This window comes from Perissodus microlepis, chromosome 6 (assembly GCF_051167445.1).
Source record: "Perissodus microlepis isolate ML-2025 ecotype Zambia chromosome 6, ASM5116744v1, whole genome shotgun sequence".
Lineage (NCBI taxonomy): Eukaryota > Metazoa > Chordata > Actinopteri > Cichliformes > Cichlidae > Perissodus > Perissodus microlepis.
Window position 1 is genome coordinate 27,218,851 of NC_140466.1, and position 18,133 is coordinate 27,236,983.

The following is an 18,133-nucleotide window of genomic DNA, read 5'->3' on the forward strand; positions in this document are numbered from 1 at the left end:
CTAAATTACAGTCGGTGGAAAAACCACGGCAAAGTAAAAAAAAATGTCTCGAAAGAAACTTGACATACCAACATGCTTCGGCCTTTAAAAAGTAGTACAAGAATCCAAAACATCTTGCTGGAAAACAAAGTCCTCTTCTTTATTATTGAGTATTTATTTAAGGTTTTGAGAGCTGACAGAGTATCAGATGTTTGGTCTGTCTGCATTTATTTCCAGGCTTCCTTTTCAAGCAACACAGTAAACATTTTAGAGGAGTATTTGCAGGATTATTTTGGAAACTTTCTTTCAAATAGAGTGAGGCACATGCTAAAAAGCTACTAATGGTCTATCCCAGGCTTTAGACGGGGTTGCTAGATTGTATTTAAAAGCTTTAAAAAGCTCTATATTGACAAGCAGGCAGAGTTGAACTGAGGTGTTGAGCCCAGAGCGTTTTACTTCCAGTGTGTAGCCTTAATATTACACCACGGCCACAGCTGCTGTGTCGCCGCTGATCTGTCCCCAAGAAACATGATGCTGTTTATAATCTGACCATCATTTGGACGCCGACAGCCTGCGACGCCAGACCCATGATTTACCCCTGGGTGCCTGCGCGTGTGTGTGTGTATGTGTGCGTGTTTGTTTCTGAGAGCAAGATTTATGAGGACACAGGGTATGAGGGTGAGGATTAGGTCTTGAGGGACAGAAAGTATCCCATGTTGTACAGATTAAAAAAGAATTTGTCAGTAAACGTTACTTCATGATGAAAAACATGCTGATCTTATCTCTTATTGGGTGATAAGCAGGATACCTCTTGTAATTTAATTTATCTATTTAATGTACTCTTGTTTCGTTCCATCTCAGGGTGAGTTTGCTTATATAACTGCTTTACTGTGGGTCTACCCTGCTCTGAAGCAGATGGACACAGGGCTGAGCAGAGGAAAGTGTAGTAAAAATAATATTGTGTAACTGTAAGTGATAAAAGATTCAGCACTCAAAATCTCAAAGCCAGGGCAAAATATCTATAAGTTATGATAATAAAGATCTGTGGGCAAAATAAAAACCCTTACCTGATTTATATTTGGCCCACCTCAACATGTTACACACCTCTCGAGCATTTTGAGCTCACTGTGTAACTGCTACATTTTATCCCTTTGCACTTGTGCCTCTGCAGTGCATGCTGAATCTCCCCCATTGTCAAAGTGACTACCCTTCAGCTGGATTTTGAATTTTGGAAAGTGGTTGAAGTTGCAGGCAGCAAAGATTGGCAACTAGTCCAGGTGGTGAGTGAAGGTTGTGTTTGTGTGGCTAGAAAACACAGTTATAGTACAGCTGACGGTCTCAGCCTTGGGGTCGAAGAGATGATGCAGCTGAAAACTGCTTCTGCATCGCTGTTCTCATCAACGATGATGCTCCTTACAGTCAAGTGAGGAGCATTATCAGGCCAAAAGGGTGATCTAAAAGGACAACCTTTATTGGGTAACTGGCCAAATCAGGTAAGGCCTCAGTCACACTGGCTTGGGCCATTTGGCAACCCCCTGGCAACCTCTGGTTGCTGTAGTCTATTCCCCCAGTGTTGGCTAGAGGCATCTGGCTGATGCCTGATAAAAATCAGTTGAAAAGAGGTTGTTGCACAGATGCCACTCATCTACAAACACTTGCTGTCTACTCTCCAAGCTGAGAAACTTTTCAAAGTCCAACACAATCTGGAAACAAAGAATGTTTGCCTTCATAGTAAAAGTTGTTCATAACTGCTGCAACCAACACGTTTCAAAACATTTACTATGAAGGAAAGTAGTCTCCATCCCCCGTTTGCATCACACTTCTTAGTTTTACTATTGCTTAGCAAGTAGTTTGTTACTATTTGTAGAAGATTCTGTGTCTTCAATTGGGAACCAAAGCAATCACAAGAAGGTTTGTCGTGCAGCACTGTATACCCCTGCAACCAAATCGACTGTCAACAGGCTCCCACGACACACTTTTCCCTAGTGACTAGTGGTTACCAGGGGTCTCCAGTCTCTACGCCTGCGTCAATTGATTTCACAGCAGATGCTAGCAACTGTCTCCTAACCGATCAGGGATTATACATTTTTCCCTCATGGCGGGTAGTTTCCTGATGGTCTTTAGCCCCGAATGAGTTTAAGCTCTGTGTGACTGGGGCCCAATACAGTTTCATCACACCTTGTGCATTTCTTAAAACCATTACAAGCAATCAAATAGAATCTGCTGACAGGAAAATAAAGTCCCTGTGATGGTAGATGTGTTTCACTATGTTTTGTATTACAAGTTAATGGTTGTAGCTGCATGTTTTTGGTCTTTTGTTTGTTATGTGTACATAACCTACTTAGTTGTAAATGAAATGGTTCTGAGAGGCTGGTGCTGTAGTTACTTGTATAGTTAGCAGCAATAAATGTTTCTTAGTTACTTCAAACTTAGTCTGTCATTAAAACTATTTTGTATTTATCTCCTTGTTAAGACTGGAGTTGTGAGTATGGTCTAATACAGTATGTACTAAAATGCTGGGTCATCCATCTCCTGCCACTCATTACTAGGGACAACTGCTAAGGCAGTTTACACATTTATGTCAGAATACAATTGCATACCGTCCCCCAAATAAGCACCAGTAAATGACAGCTGTAATTATCAGGACTTCACATGCGTGCAAAGAGGCCCTAAGCTGTCACAGTGTTGAAACAAATGTCTGGTGATACATATGTTTTGTCGGTGAATATAATCTGTTTCATCCTTTTTAACAAACTGGCAACATACAGCTATGGGGCATATAGCCCAAACATCTGTGCATTTCTCTCCTCAGCTCTAAAAATAGAAGGATAAAAAAAACAAGTTAAACAGAATTAGGCAGTGTTAGCGATGTGAGTCTTGTTTCTTTGTAAAACAGGTGTGCTGTTTGCTTGTCAGTTGTAATGATTCTTTGCCTTTGATTTGTGTCCTTTTCCTGTCACTCATATGTCCAATAGTTTAATTTTTTTTTTTTTAAATGGCTACGGTTATGTAGCTGTGTAAATATGATATATTTTTTATATAGTTTATATAGTTTTTTAGAAATCATTTATTGCTGTTTCTCAGTGAAAAATGATCGATTCCATGTTTACAAAATCCTATTATGCACCCAGCCTGCCATCATTTCTCAGAATGAAACAAAGCCAAATTAATGAGCACGCTAAAAACTAATCACAGTCATATGCTTGGTTGCAGTAAAGCAGGTACCTCGCTACAGTTTTGTGTTTTAACACCGGCATCTCCAAAATTTGCTTTTGAGGTTTTACCCTCAAGAAGATCCATTTGAGGTCTTGGATTTGAAACTCTATTCAAACAGTTTAAATCTCTTTCTAAAATACTTTGTATTTTGTTTTGTTTTTTAGGAAAGTGTGTGCCCCTGCTGTCGATCAGTAAGAGGTGCTCTTCAATATGAATACAGGTACAGTATATATCCAAAAACAAGTACAGAGTGCAGCGTTTACAGGATCGTTGGGAAGTCCCCCATCCACCTGTCCGATCCATGTCTTGCTTTTGTTTGGAAAAGTTAAAATAATTTTGTCATGTGGTTTATCAGCCATGACGGTGTACTCGCTAATGTCAGATGAGCATACATGAAACTTTTACTACAAAACAGTGTCTTATATAAGACTTCAGGTTATAAGTGTTAAATTGATTCATCTATGAGAAAAATGGGAGAAATATAACAAGAAAGAGCATGTTTTACATTTCTGCCTGTTGTCATGTCATGATCATAAAATCATTAGTTTGGGATTTTTTTTAATTTATTTTTTGGTAATAACCCAATTCAGAATCACGTTGATTTAAAAACAACTAATGTCTCACTATATCTCTTGTAAATATTTAGGTTAGTGGAGGCTAATGCAGTAAATCATATTGACTTTGATTTGTTCACTTTTGCAGTTCTCGTGTTTGCACAGCTTTTTCCTAATTTTCTATTGAGCGCCAGTAAAAATCAGCTACTTGAAATGCATGTGCTTTGCCTCCAAATCTGCCTTTGTTTGCAATATTGTTACTGTAATTATTATCTTCCCGGCTGAATGCATTTGTTTATGGCAGTATGCGCACAAGCATGTGCATGTATGCTTCAGCTTTTGCTTCTATGATCATCTGCCTGGCTGTGATTTCTCAGATAGCGGAGGATATGCTCGCAAATGTGTGGCCTTGTCACTCATGCTCTCTCCCATGAAGAGGGTCCAGAGCTCACCAAATCTAGCCACAGGTACTAACACTCACAAACATACAAATGAACATAACTATTTCCCAAAAGAATCCAAATAAAAGGCCGCTGCAAGTGTTGGCTGAGCCAAACTATCGGTCAAGGACAGAGGTACATCTAAGTGGCTTGTTGCTGTTGAAAATCCTGTTATGGCTTGAACATATTTGAAATACTTTGAAATAGGCTGTGGCTGCCTCGGTATGCTTAAGCAATGTTTGGATTGTGGATGCTATTTTTTCCTAATCGGTTCATTGTGTAATTCTTTCATTTCCTTTTGTTCATTTCCTTCTTTTGCTTCCTTCACTCATTCATCATATTTGTATCTACATGCTGTTATTCTTTTGCTTCTTCTTTGTAAAAGTGATATTATGTTCTCACATCCCACAATGTCTTCTCCCTGTCTACAGGGAGTGCAGAATTATTAGGCAAATGAGTATTTTGTCCACATCATCCTCTTCATGCATGTTGTCTTACTCCAAGCTGTATAGGCTCGAAAGCCTACTACCAATTAAGCATATTAGGTGATGTGCATCTCTGTAATGAGAAGGGGTGTGGTCTAATGACATCAACACCCTATATCAGGTGTGCATAATTATTAGGCAACGTCCTTTCCTTTGGCAAAATGGGTCAAAAGAAGGACTTGACAGGCTCAAAAAAGTCAAAAATAGTGAGATATCTTGCAGAGGGATGCAGCAGTCTCAAAATTGCAAAGCTTCTGAAGCGTGATCATCGAACAATCAAGCGTTTCATTCAAAATAGTCAACAGGGTCGCAAGAAGCGTGTGGAAAAACCAAGGTGCAAAATAACTGCCCATGAACTGAGAAAAGTCAAGCGTGCAGCTGCCAAGATGCCACTTGCCACCAGTTTGGCCATATTTCAGAGCTGCAACATCACTGGAGTGCCCAAAAGCACAAGGTGTGCAATACTCAGAGACATGGCCAAGGTAAGAAAGGCTGAAAGACGACCACCACTGAACAAGACACACAAGCTGAAACGTCAAGACTGGGCCAAGAAATATCTCAAGACTGATTTTTCTAAGGTTTTATGGACTGATGTAATGAGAATGAGTCTTGATGGGCCAGATGGATGGGCCCGTGGCTGGATTGGTAAAGGGCAGAGAGCTCCAGTCCGACTCAGACGCCAGCAAGGTGGAGGTGGAGTACTGGTTTGGGCTGGTATCATCAAAGATGAGCTTGTGGGGCCTTTTCGGGTTGAGGATGGAGTCAAGCTCAACTCCCAGTCCTACTGCCAGTTTCTGGAAGACACCTTCTTCAAGCAGTGGTACAGGAAGAAGTCTGCATCCTTCAAGAAAAACATGATTTTCATGCAGGACAATGCTCCATCACAGGCGTCCAAGTACTCCACAGCGTGGCTGGCAAGAAAGGGTATAAAAGAAGAAAAACTAATGACATGGCCTCCTTGTTCACCTGATCTGAACCCCATTGAGAACCTGTGGTCCATCATCAAATGTGAGATTTACAAGGAGGGAAAACAGTACACCTCTCTGAACAGTGTCTGGGAGGCTGTGGTTGCTGCTGCACGCAATGTTGATGGTGAACAGATCAAAACACTGACAGAATCCATGGATGGCAGGCTTTTGAGTGTCCTTGCAAAGAAAGGTGGCTATATTGGTCGCTGATTTGTTTTTGTTTTGTCTTTGAATGTCAGAAATGTATATTTGTGAATGTGGAGATGTTATATTTGTTTCATAGGTAAAAATAAATAATTGAAATGGGTATATATTTGTTTTTTGTTAAGTTGCCTAATAATTATGCACAGTAATAGTCACCTGCACACACAGATATCCCCCTAAAATAGCTAAAACTAAAAACAAACTAAAAACTACTTCCAAAAACATTCAGCTTTGATATTAATGAGTTTTGTGGGTTCATTGAGAACATGGTTGTTGTTCAATAATAAAATTATTCCTCAAAAATACAACTTGCCTAATAATTCTGCACTCCCTGTATGTGTATATTACCTTAATGTTTTTAAAGGGTTTTTTTTAATATATGTTTCTTTTTTTGGTTAGGCATTACACGGTTTCCTTGACCTAAATTATCCTCAGATACTGTGTGTACAGAAAATGGTATCGTTAATGAAATTAATGTTACACTAGATTCACCACAGAGTACTATTGTTTGTGAGTTCAGTGTTAAATTAGATTACAGTTATTTGATTGTATTTTTAGTCATAGGAAGCAAGTTCAGTCACTGAAGCAAATGCTGATATTTTTTTATGCCAGGAGTTTGAAATGCAGAAAAAAATCATTTTGGCATAGACTTTGATATTACAGTTTGATAACTGTCTCTATAGAGTCTCGATTTCTTTGATTTCCTTGTAGATAATTTTAAGTTCACTCAAAGACATTTTTAGGTTATCTCACATATTTTCCTAAAGCTCCAACTTGCCTTTCTTGAAGTGGCTCATAGTGGATTTTAACGTTTGCTTTAGATGATGCTCCTGTTACAGCGTGAAGCGTGAAAATTGCTTCAAGAATGAGTTTTCTGTCTCTATCCTTTAAGCTGACGGGAAAGCAACATCAAGAGGAAACCCACAGACACGTTGTAGCATGCAGGGGGGAAAATCATTAGCTGTTAAAAATGCAGTAGAAGCAGTTCTTGGTAATTAGGTGTGAATTGTATCTTGATGTTTAAGAGCTTTTTAAAAATGTTTGCACAGTAGGTGTATATTGGAGTTTGTTACAGAGATGAATGTAAGGAACACTCAGCCATGTTGCTTATTATTGCTGTGTCCTTTTTTCCCCCAGGGAGTGATTCTCACTCATCGGACTTGGGTAAGTGCCTGATGCTTTTGGTGATTTCTGGTGGACAATCCTAACACTGCTGTAAAACATCCCACATGATCCCAGCAAACTTGGTCAGAAAACATTAGTAATGGTAAAATTACTAAATTTATCTTCAGATTCTTGGCGGTCACACAGTGCAACAGACGGCCTTAAAAACGGAGATGCTAGCAGCTCATCGCTTGCTGCCAAAGGCTTTCGCAGCGTCAGACCCAATCTGCAGGACAAAAAGTCCCCCTCACAGGTGAAACATCATTCACAGTACACTGACAGACACTCACGCCTTTATTTCTCTGTTGTTGCTATTTAAAATTTAATTACAAGTGTAATTTCATGATGTGATGTGCTTCTGTTGGCTTTTGAGTGTCTGAGTGGGGAAAAAAGTTATTTTTAACGTCATTAGGAATTTGGATAATATACATATATTGTTGCTGTATTCTGAAACAAGTATTTTAAACTTTCTGATCTCATGCTTTGTGCTGATGATTTTTTTTTCTGTTTTGTTTTTCTTTTTTGCTGTTTGAACTTACATTGGTTGCCACTTTCTAATTGGCTAACAAGGATGTCAGTCCATTGCCATTGCCACCCCCCAGAAAAGAGAGTTTTCACTTCTTGCCTGCAGGCACTAATCCTCAAAATTACAGTTCCCTTATTGGCCTGGCTAATGATTTGAGTCCTGGAATGCTAACAATCACTAAAAATGAGCAAGCAGTCTTGAAAGAGTCCTACACTGTAAGAAGCACATCATCCTACTCATACTCAGAAACCAGTGCAAACACAGTCCAGCAGCTGAATGAGTCCGTTGTCTCGAATGACACAAGCAATGCTAATACAAAAGAACGTAAGGTGTCTTCCCTTACACTAACCCCTGTCACCATCCCTGACCCTCCTGCACACCTCAATTCTTGTGTTGATCCCCAACATAAGACCCAAACCACAGGGTCCCCTCCACCCACTTCCTCACCTCCACAAAGAAGTCCCATCCTATCTCAACCCGTGACACAGACAGCTTCGATTTCTGTCCGCTTGGACAAAGAGAATAAAAAAAATCCTGCTTCATCTAAGACAAACTCCAAAGTGGAACTCAAGGTCTCAGATCAAATGGCAGCTCCAGCTCCATCCCAGGTGGAGATGACGAAGCCTCCTCCTGCAATTCCACCAAGGCCCTCTCCTGCAAAACTGTTGGTACATAACTGACTACAGACCGGTACAGCAGAGCAAAATACACAGTTGTGTTCATTTAAAGGTCACTTTAATCCAGACACTGGGTTTATGTCTTGGTGACATCAAGACTAATTAAAGGGTAACATACCAACTGCATCATGTCACTTGGTTGCAGTAGGTCCCCAGAAATAACAGAAGTAGTCAAGCTACTATTACAGTGATGGCCCAAATTCTAAACTAGCTTCTTTTCTTATATGTTGAGTCTGACTGTGGCATTCTGTTAAAGCAGATATACCGTAGGGGTTTTAATGCATGTCTTCTACTTGTGTGTGTTGCCCTTTAGTTCATTCTTGTTCTTGATAATACCTTCCACTGAACCAAACAGGGATTCTACATTTGTGTGAACTTGTACTGCATTTTAACCAAGTGTATAATATGTTGTACACCACAGTTAATTACCATGTAATCTGGTGCTTTTTCTGTAAAGTGTGAACTAACAAAACATCTTCAGTTTCCAGCATTAATACGTTCAGAAGAGGGTGCTGCAGCTTTACGACACAGTGTGGTTTCACAACAGTAATTCACCTGTTGTCACATGTTATTTTTACACATCCCTTTTGACACCATGTCTAATAAATTATATCACTAAGCACTCTCCTCCTTTCCTCCTTTCCTCCTTTTCCAATGAATTACCTTTTATTCCAACCTCAGGGGCCTCCCTCGCCTGACCCCACAGCACGGCACTCCCCCTATCGCTACCACAGCTCAGAGTCACTTGACTACCTGTCAGGTCTAATGCCCAAGGCACTATCACCCACTCCGTATGTCCCAAGTGGAGCTGGTGGCACAGCTGGTGCGGCCAGCGGGCCAAGCCACGGTGCAGTCAGCAGTGTGAGCTGTGCCTCGCCCTTGGCTTCCCCCGTTACCGTGTCAGCTCTCAGCCACTACTCGACATCCACGGTCGGTCTGCTGGACGAGCTGCAGATCTGTAGCCTGGACTCGCCTGTCGCCTCACCCACGCCATCGCCCACTCTGAGCCATGTCTCTACCTACACGCCCACTGCTGGCCGTGATGATGTGCTAACAACCTCTGTGGCCTCCTCTGCTGCAGCAGCCACTTTCACTAATGTAATTATCCAAGTCACCTCTATAACATACATCATTACCAAGAACAGTGGGTTCCCACGCTCCCTCCACTCATTTTGATGGCTGAATCAGAACTCTACAAAGTGTGTGATCACTACCAATTTTTAACTTTCACTAACTGTTAGCTACACCCTACCTGTCAGATACTGAAATTAAATCCAGCCCTCTTCGTTCCCTTATTATGTTACTGTCTGTACTCATTCAAACATGTCTATGCGTGTCTATATTTCTCCTTCTTTTGTCGTTTTTGCCATCGTGTGCTATTACACTGTTTCTTAAGGCCAGTTCATATCAAAAATTCATGATGCAATGAAGTGATTTTTCTAAGGTGAAGGTGAAGTACCCTGCTGGAAGCCATTAGCTACGGGTTATTAGTGTCTAAAAAGACTGAACTCCTGCTGTTTTTCTTTTTCTTTTTTTAGCACTGCAGCATGTGTTTGGACTGTAATTATGTGGCCATTCAGCTCATTATATTACACTGCGTATAGACATATTCTACTTTATTGTTTCTCTATGTTATGCTAGGAGAACATACATGTGTATGCTGTGTTTGCAGTTATGCGAGTATGATATTGAAAGCAGTAGATTTCATTTTGGTAAACTTGTTTCTTAGTATTTTAATCTAATTTTTGCCTTTGGGGAGAGCATGCAGTGCTTTGCAAATGTATGTACACTGCTAATCGCTATGTGGATAACAAGTGTTTGCAAAACTATTCTAAATACAGAATTCTTCAAACCTTTTTTTCAATGAGATATACAATGTTGCCATGAGAAGTTAATTAGTCATTTTTGTTGTTTCTTCCTGTTAAAAGGGAGTTTTTCCTTCCCACTGTTACAAAGTTTTTGGTCATAGGGGGGTTGTCTGATATTGGGGTTTTCTCTATTATTGTAGGGTCCCTACCTTACAGTATGAAACACATTGAGGCACATTGGCGCTATATAAATAATACTTTATCTTTCTGCTATATGACCACTATGACTAAAATATCATATTGGCCTTTCTTTATTCAGGATATTAAAAAATCATATTCTAATAAGTAGCTTTAATTAGTATTCTCTGTGTCAGTAGCTTAGGGCACTACAGGCAGGCAATCTCACTTGAACCTATGTATAAAAATAATAATGTGTGTGTGTGTGTGTGTGTGTGTGTGTGTGTGTGTGTGTGTGTGTGTGTGTGTGTGTTTGACATAATTTTATACTACTCATATGACAACATAATAGCATTATAAGCCAAGCACACTTAAAAAAGTAATTAGTTTTTTAGTCACTCTTTCTTTGGGTTAGCTGAGTCGAAGATGATGGTGCTCTGGCTCTGTAGTACATCCCTCTTGTTTCACCATGAATCTTTGGTGTGAACAGGCAAACTTTAAAACTGAAACGCAGTGCTGTGAAAAAGTATTCGCCCTTCATGAGTTCATAGATCTTTGCTTAGTTCTCACACGTTTCAGAAAATATAACTATGCCACCCACAGCAGCAAGTATAACTGTCAATGATCTGTGTCAGATCGCTATGAAGGAATGTTGTCCCACTCTTTGAAGAATTATTTCAGTTTAGCAGCTTTGCGGGGTTTCCAGCATGAACAACCTGTATAAGGTCATGCCAGAAAGTCTCAATGAGATTAAAGTCCAGACTTTACCTTTTGGTTTGGTTTGGTTTGGTTTGGTTTGTTGGTTGTCTTTTGTATCCAAGTCTTGGGGATCATCAAGATGTTTTCTGGTAAATGTGAGACAGTCGCTCTGTTCTTTTCGGTCAGCAGTGGTTTGCTCGTTGGAACTCTCCCATGGATGCCATTTTTTTTTTTTCTCTTAGTAAATTAAATCATCATTTAAAAACTGCATTGCTTTTACATGGGTTATCTTTTTCTAATGTCAAAATTTGTTTTATGATCTGAATCATTTAAGAGGGAGAAATTTGGGGAAAAAACAAAACTGTGAAATCAGGAAGGGGGTAAATGGTTTTCACAGCACTGTACAGTCTTTTTATTCTTTTTCAGTTAATGTAACTTCTTCCTGTGGCATATTGAATGGGAAGAGCATCCCATTGTAAAGATATCATGTCCACTATCTTGTTTATGTCAGATGTTTGTTAACTAATTAATGAGATGTGTGTGAATGTGAATGGGCTTACTGTCTATGTTTTAGTCTTTTGTTTTTTTTCTTTTTTCATGTATTTTATGTACACTGTGACGTGTTTCAGTGAGTGACCCTTCCCCCCACTAACTGTCTTTATGTTTTAGTCACTTCAGATTCACAACTTACTGTGAATCACGTTCACTGTATGTTCACATGTCCATCCACTCTTAATCAGAACTGGTTCTTTTACCCGCTCTGATTGGAACAATGTGATGACTAATGTTGGATGGTAAGACTTTGTAATAGCCATTGCTAATAAACCACAAATTGATTGTTAATTAATCTTTACTAAGTGGTTAATTTACGGCAAACAAACAATGATTTGTTTTAGTGTTAATGAAGTTATAACTTAGATTTAGTAGCTGTTACATTATGATGTCACCAACACAAGCAACATTTTATAAACTTCTGTTATGTGTTTATTGCAAAACCGCATTAGCATTTCGGTAATGATTAACCTGCCTGTTTTCACTCCCGGGGGATTAAATGCTGCTGTTTATTCAACTGTGCAGGTGTCTCACATGTATGCACAAGGTGTCCTTTAGCCTTGGTCTTATTGGTTCCTTGAATATTTACCCAAACCACAATCTTTTCATAAACATATGCAGTATTTTGAGGGCCTGCACCAAACCAAACAACAAATGTAAACAGCAAGTGACAATAAAACTACACACCGACAGAGAGGACACAGACGTCACTGTCCAGGTTCCCAACTCTTATGATTTTTTGTCCACTAGTATCCATCCTTAGCAATGGTTATCATGAAGTGTTATCTGGCGGCTAATCCTTTTGTTTCCACAATTTTTAAAAAATATATATATTATGTTAAGCCAATGTTATAGAGCTTTACAACCGTAAGTAGTGTAGGTTTTGTCTGCTGTTGGTGATTTTCTTACACTACCTGTTTCTGGGTTTTGGGTCGCTCCTAGGGCCAGGTTCTTTCTCACGCAATGAATGGAAGTACTAGCCATCCACATAGGCCGCTGTCTCCCCCATCATATCCTCCACCTCCTGTCTCACTCCACACGGGGCTTCAGAGACAGAGCAGGAGTTCAGGTGAGTCACTGATCTGTGGTGATATATGACATGCCTAAAAAGATTGAAAGACATTGGACTTAAGACTTAAGACTACACAAGCGCATGGAGAAAATAGAACCTAAAATCAGATAATTGAACTGAAACATCTCACAGAAGAGCAAACGTTACATCATTGCTTACATCATTGTAAATGTAAAAGGATCTTTACAGTGTAACTGTAAACGTTAAGATGCTAAGTAAGGTGTATGTATCTATGTCTCAGGATTCATATATAATCTATATCTGTAGCAGTCTATCCATTACAAACATTTAACTGGAGCTTGTGGAGGACCTGTATTACTAACACGTCTGTCTCCTCTTTCTCTTCTTCCTTCTCGAATCCAGAGGGCAGTGAAACAGTCACCAGAGAGTCTGTGGTGTCAGGGCACACCAGCATCAGCAGCACTGTGCCCATTGCTCGTTTCTCAGAAGAAGAAAAGAAGGTGTCGGTCATTAAAGCCCCCCACTACGAAGGCATCGGCCCAGTTGATGAGTCAGGCATTCCTATCGCCATCCGCACGGTGAGAGATCTCGTACAGGGAGCTCAACACATTGCTTTCCAGTAGACCTGCTCTCGTAGATGCTGTAGTAAAGCAGAGGAGTTTCTTTGAAGCCATTTTCTCCTGCCTTCTTGTGTGAACAGGTTTTTTTAAAGCAAGGAATTACTTGAAGCTGTCAGCAGCTTTTGACCCCATGTTCAAAGACTCTCTCCCACTCTCACTATCTCCGTTTCGCTTCCTTCTGTGTGCTAGTCATGAAGATGAGCTCAAACAAGGTCTTTGCTTTGGTACTACAAGGTCCTTGCTGATTACTTGTCAAGGAGCGTGTCCCTGTGTGTTATCTCTGTTAAGGCTTTCCGTGTATAACACTTCACTCAGTTATCGGTTGGTTGAAGAGCAGCATTTAAAGGAATGCACGCTGAGCTACAAAATGAGAGAAAGAGAAATGGGGAGAATAAGAGACGAGCAATAAACGAAAAGAGTTGAAAAGAGACGAAAGCAGGAGAGAAGAAAAACAGATGCTCCTTGTTTTAAGCGGGCAAACATTTTTGTGGCCACTCTGTTTGGTAACCGTGGAGAGTGAAGTGGTAATTGGCGCGTCTCTTGGCTGTGCCAGTGCTGCGTGCACAGTCACACGCTCTTTCTCTGTGGAGCCAAACTGCCTCCTCTCTGACCGGAATCCAGGCACATTGTTTAGTGCTACTGAATAAAGAGAGGATTAAGTCTCTCTGCCATTTGATGGGTCTTTTTTTAAGTGTCTGTTAGATCTATACTGTTTACACAAAGGCACACATACCAGGGTCTCTCCTTGATTCTCCAGCCACAGCAAGCAGAGCCCCCACTTTGTACCAACAAGGATTCGACACCTTTGTGGTTCAAAACTGAACCTGCTGAGGCAGCTTGACTTGAACATACACACTGATAGTCATACCAAAACAAACTGACATAGTAGTCATTCAGGTAAGTGATAGTGTGTCATTTGTGGCTATTTAAACTATGCATTTAAATATTCTGACCTTACATAAACATCATGTTTTTTTAATTGCTCACTTTAAGATCTCAAAGTCATAGTTATAAAGAAGGACCCCACAGCCCTACTAAGGGCTGCAGCAAGTGTCTGATTTTAGAATATTTCAAAAGTAGTTGCCCATGCTACAGTATCGTTTGTCCTGTTGACACTTAATCACACTGAGAAAAGCATAAAAAAGGAGCGGTAGATACAGGCCATATGCTAATAACGGATCATTTTAACCCATTGCTAAGTAATGATGTCATGTAATAATAATGTATCATGCATAATTTGAGTTTTGTGTATATCTGTTGAATGTTATTCTCACGAAATTAAACCTATAAGATGATTTTATAAGGTGTTATAGGCACAAAATGCTAAAAATTAGTAATTTTAGCCATTTTGTTTGCTTGCAAAAATGACGATATAATAGTTGATATAACCAAAAAATGTCCTAAAGGTCTCTGAAGAATATGCAGACACAAACAGAGGTTCCACATATTATCCACATATTTAAACACTATCATTGCCAAATATTCTAAAAATCTGTTTTTTCACAGCTCTTGTGTTTCTTTTCATATGAATATTCAGTGTAAGTTCTTGGTGAGACTTGTATGGTTACTGAATATTATCAAAATTTCTGTCTAAAAGCTGTCTAAACAAAAGACTATCTTTAACCTTTTAAAATGTTAACAAATGTCAAGTGAAAAACAGTTATACAAGTTACAAACACACTATATGTGAAAAGCAGCCATACAGAGCAGGAGTTGTGTGAATAAAGCAACTTTAGCCAGTGGTCAGGCACTAGCCTGATATTTGATGTAGGGATGCACCAACTAAACGTTGGCCAGGGTTTCATAATTAGTGCTTACTTAATTTAACGGGTTTGTTTGTTTAATCAACAGAAAACAACAACACACAAGCGGCCATGACAGAATAACCTTATTGGCAAACATAAATATTTCTTTTGGATAAGACGCAGTCTTGGTTTTATTCTTTATATTAGTTATATTTATATTAGTATTAGTCTGTTTATATTAGTTAAATTATTTATATTAGTTATATTATCCCTGTGTGAAGTATAAATGCTTCAAAAGGCTTACTGTGTTTTTTCAGCTCTAGAATGTCCAATAACATGTTGTGAGTCCGTTTATAGTTTCTAAATTCAGCCTTCACATTTGTGTTACATTTAACGGCACATAACTCTTTATGGTTATTTCTTTGTCTGCAGACGGTGGATAGGCCCAAAGACTGGTACAAAACTATGTTCAAACAGATTCACAAAGTTCACAAAGCAGGTAAGGCCTCTGCTGTAGCGTGCTGAAATGATGTGCAACGACTAGATTATTAGACATTTCATGCAGAATTGGTCATGTATGCATGCTGTTTGTATGCGTGTGCATATTTCGTGTGTGTGTATGCATGCCAGTTCTCATTAAACCAAAAGACCCAGATGATCCCAGAGCTCGTTAGATTGCGAGGAGGAATGGAGAGAAACCTCTAATAGACACAGAGCCATCCTGGGAAATCTGCTCTAATTTTGTGGGCTTGACAGAATCACAGAATCAGTACAAGGCTTGTTTGTTCTAAACTGCTCAGCCTTCTGCTACAAGAGCACACACAAAAAACTCATGCACTCTCAGATACACAGACTATTTCATGGGTGTGTGCGCTGAGAACTCATCCAGAGGCTCATTATGGTCTTGATGCATTTTTTTTTTGTGATTTTACTGGAAGCACAGGCAGTAGTATGCTTTCCCCATCCTGCAACCTTGATTCATTTTAGTCAGAATTTCAGTCATCTTTCATCTTTAAAGTTCAGAAAGAGTTCTGGGAAAGTGGATCATGTTGCTTTGGTGCTTTTAATATACTTGTAGCTGAAAAGAAAATTACTTGTGTAACTGTTCATTTCCAGGCTGGTTAAAAGTGCTATCTTTGAGGACAAACTTGTACCCTGTGTACAACAAAGTGTGCTTACACGTGTTCCCAATCAACTGTTTTGTACATTTCCTCTACAGATGACGACTATTCCGACACATACAATGCTTCATATGCTCTCGTAAACAATGGTGAGACCTGCTCCTGTGTAACACAAGTTGTATTTCCTGAAAATCAATAACTTCTTCCCAACCTTCCTTTCTGGCTTACTGGCCTCATTGCTTCTGCCTCCACTCTCTCCTCCATCCTGTCCTTGCCAGATAACTACAGCCTGTCATCCAGCACCACCATGGCCCACCCTGCCCCTCGGACACATACGTACAGGCCTCTGTCCAAGAGCCCCTCGGATAACAATGAAGGGCATCTTGGACCTCGGGAGCTTTCGCCATCCCCTGTACCCCCACCACCTCCACCCATGCCATCCCTTCTCCAACTGAGGGCGAGAGACAGTGATCGCGAGAGGGACTTGACAGACGCGTAAGTGCGAACTTTCTCAATATTAACTAATATTGATGATATATTGATATGCTATAATATTTTTAATAATCTTTATTTTAATGTCAGTTATCTCAAGCGCTTTTTCTGAAAAAGCATGTGTTTGTTTCTCTCACACCAGCAATGAATGGGGTCCTCCAGACCGAAAAGTGGACACGCGAAAGTACCGCGCAGAACCCAAGAGTATTTTTGAGTACGAGCCTGGGAAGTCCTCTATCTTGGAGCATGAAAGACCAGTGAGTAATTTTTTTTTTTTAAATACTGAAATTCCCACCCCTCTTAAAATATGCAGAGAAATGCCTCCCTGTTTATCTTCACCCTGGCATCGTGTGAGAACGGCGAGTGATTTCCTCACAGTATTTCTTGGTATCGTTTGGTAGAAGATTAAATAATTCAGTCACTGCTCAGGCTGTTTTTAGAGTGAAAAAATAGTCACAAGCAAGAGCGCCTTTTTTTTTGAAACTTGCTAGTCTGGTAGACAGACATTAGTATGTCATTATATTGTTGGCTTTCACATGGCTCTTCTTCTGCCAGAGACAATGTGGGCGTTAAAAGCTTCCAGTGCTTACATCTGCTAGCGACAGTACTCAGTGTTAATGTTTGTGTGGGGTGAAGGACAAAGCAGATAGCAGGAAAAAAAATGCAAAAACTGACTGTGTTGACAGGCGGGACTGAAAAAACATAGTATTTGAGATTAGGACGGTATAATGAATAATGTGTTATAAATGAGTTGTGTTTGCAAAAAAAAAAAAAAAATGGCTGTTTCGCAGATGTTTAATGTGATGACTGCTGAGAGTGCTCCCAGGGCAATAATGCATGAGTCACTTCCTGATAGGCAGAGGTAATAAAGGAGAAAGCTGTAGAAGGACCCACGCTGTCTAATGTGCTGCTCGGTATAATTTTTTTTCTCCATTATCCAAAGTAAAAAAGTGTCACCCCTAAAACAGCCTGTATGTTGATGACCCACCCGTTTGGGTAATTATGGCCTTTAAGAGGCAAAAAATGTTTTTCTGTTACTCTTGTTCTTTAGATGTGTGTGTGCAAGTGTCCCTAATGCATTTGTGTGTTTGGCAGTCTCTGCTTTGTTTTTTTTTCCAGGGTGACTCATCCATCTGAAAGCTGAATTTTCTTTTAAGCCAGAGATGTAGCACTACAACACCTACAAAACATCTCCTGGCAGTTTTTCATTTGGCATGAAAGCTCCATTTTATGTGGGATTGGGGTTAGAAAGAGCAGACAGCGTGGTAAAACACACAATGCCATCTCTACAGTTCAAGTAACAGTAAATGGAAACAAATCAAATAAGCTGACCTTTTATTTAAACGTGTCTTAAAAGGCATCAAGACATACAAGAAAACTAAGGCAACTAAAACATTAATATGGACATCATTTTAAAACATGAAAAACATCTAAATGTTGTCTTTTTTCATTCAAAAACATTCACTTCTGAGTGGTTCATGGTGCTGTTTGTGCTTGATGTTTATAGACTGTATAAATGCATACAGCAGCACAAAAGCGTAGTCAGTTACAGTTATTATTTACATGTTTAGCCTGAGCCCTTTTTGGATTGTGGCAGTTTGTTGCTCTAGACTGACTGACCACTGTACTGTAGAAGTGAAACGTGAGCTGTAAATGGGCTCTGCTGCAACACT

At 39.8% G+C, this 18,133-nt stretch overlaps 1 protein-coding gene across 14 annotated transcripts in view; it reads left to right on the top strand.

Annotated features, from left to right (window-relative positions):
* Positions 1-18,133, top strand: part of sorbs2a (sorbin and SH3 domain containing 2a) — a 60,855-nt gene that overhangs the window by 24,438 nt on the left and 18,284 nt on the right. For 11 of the 14 annotated variants that reach the window (XM_084931750.1, XM_084931751.1, XM_084931761.1 and 8 more), the window contains 11 exons: positions 3,360-3,415; positions 4,127-4,216; positions 6,984-7,010; positions 7,139-7,263; positions 8,895-9,311; positions 12,392-12,518; positions 12,885-13,060; positions 15,280-15,346; positions 16,067-16,117; positions 16,247-16,463; positions 16,603-16,717. In XM_084931750.1, the coding sequence (XP_084787876.1) occupies positions 3,406-3,415; positions 4,127-4,216; positions 6,984-7,010; positions 7,139-7,263; positions 8,895-9,311; positions 12,392-12,518; positions 12,885-13,060; positions 15,280-15,346; positions 16,067-16,117; positions 16,247-16,463; positions 16,603-16,717 (1,422 nt within the window). In that variant the 5' untranslated portion in view covers positions 3,360-3,405. The remainder of the gene's footprint in view (positions 1-3,359; positions 3,416-4,126; positions 4,217-6,983; positions 7,011-7,138; positions 7,264-8,894; positions 9,312-12,391; positions 12,519-12,884; positions 13,061-15,279; positions 15,347-16,066; positions 16,118-16,246; positions 16,464-16,602; positions 16,718-18,133) is intronic. The other 3 variants (XM_084931757.1, XM_084931758.1, XM_084931760.1) reach the window with 2 other exon arrangements.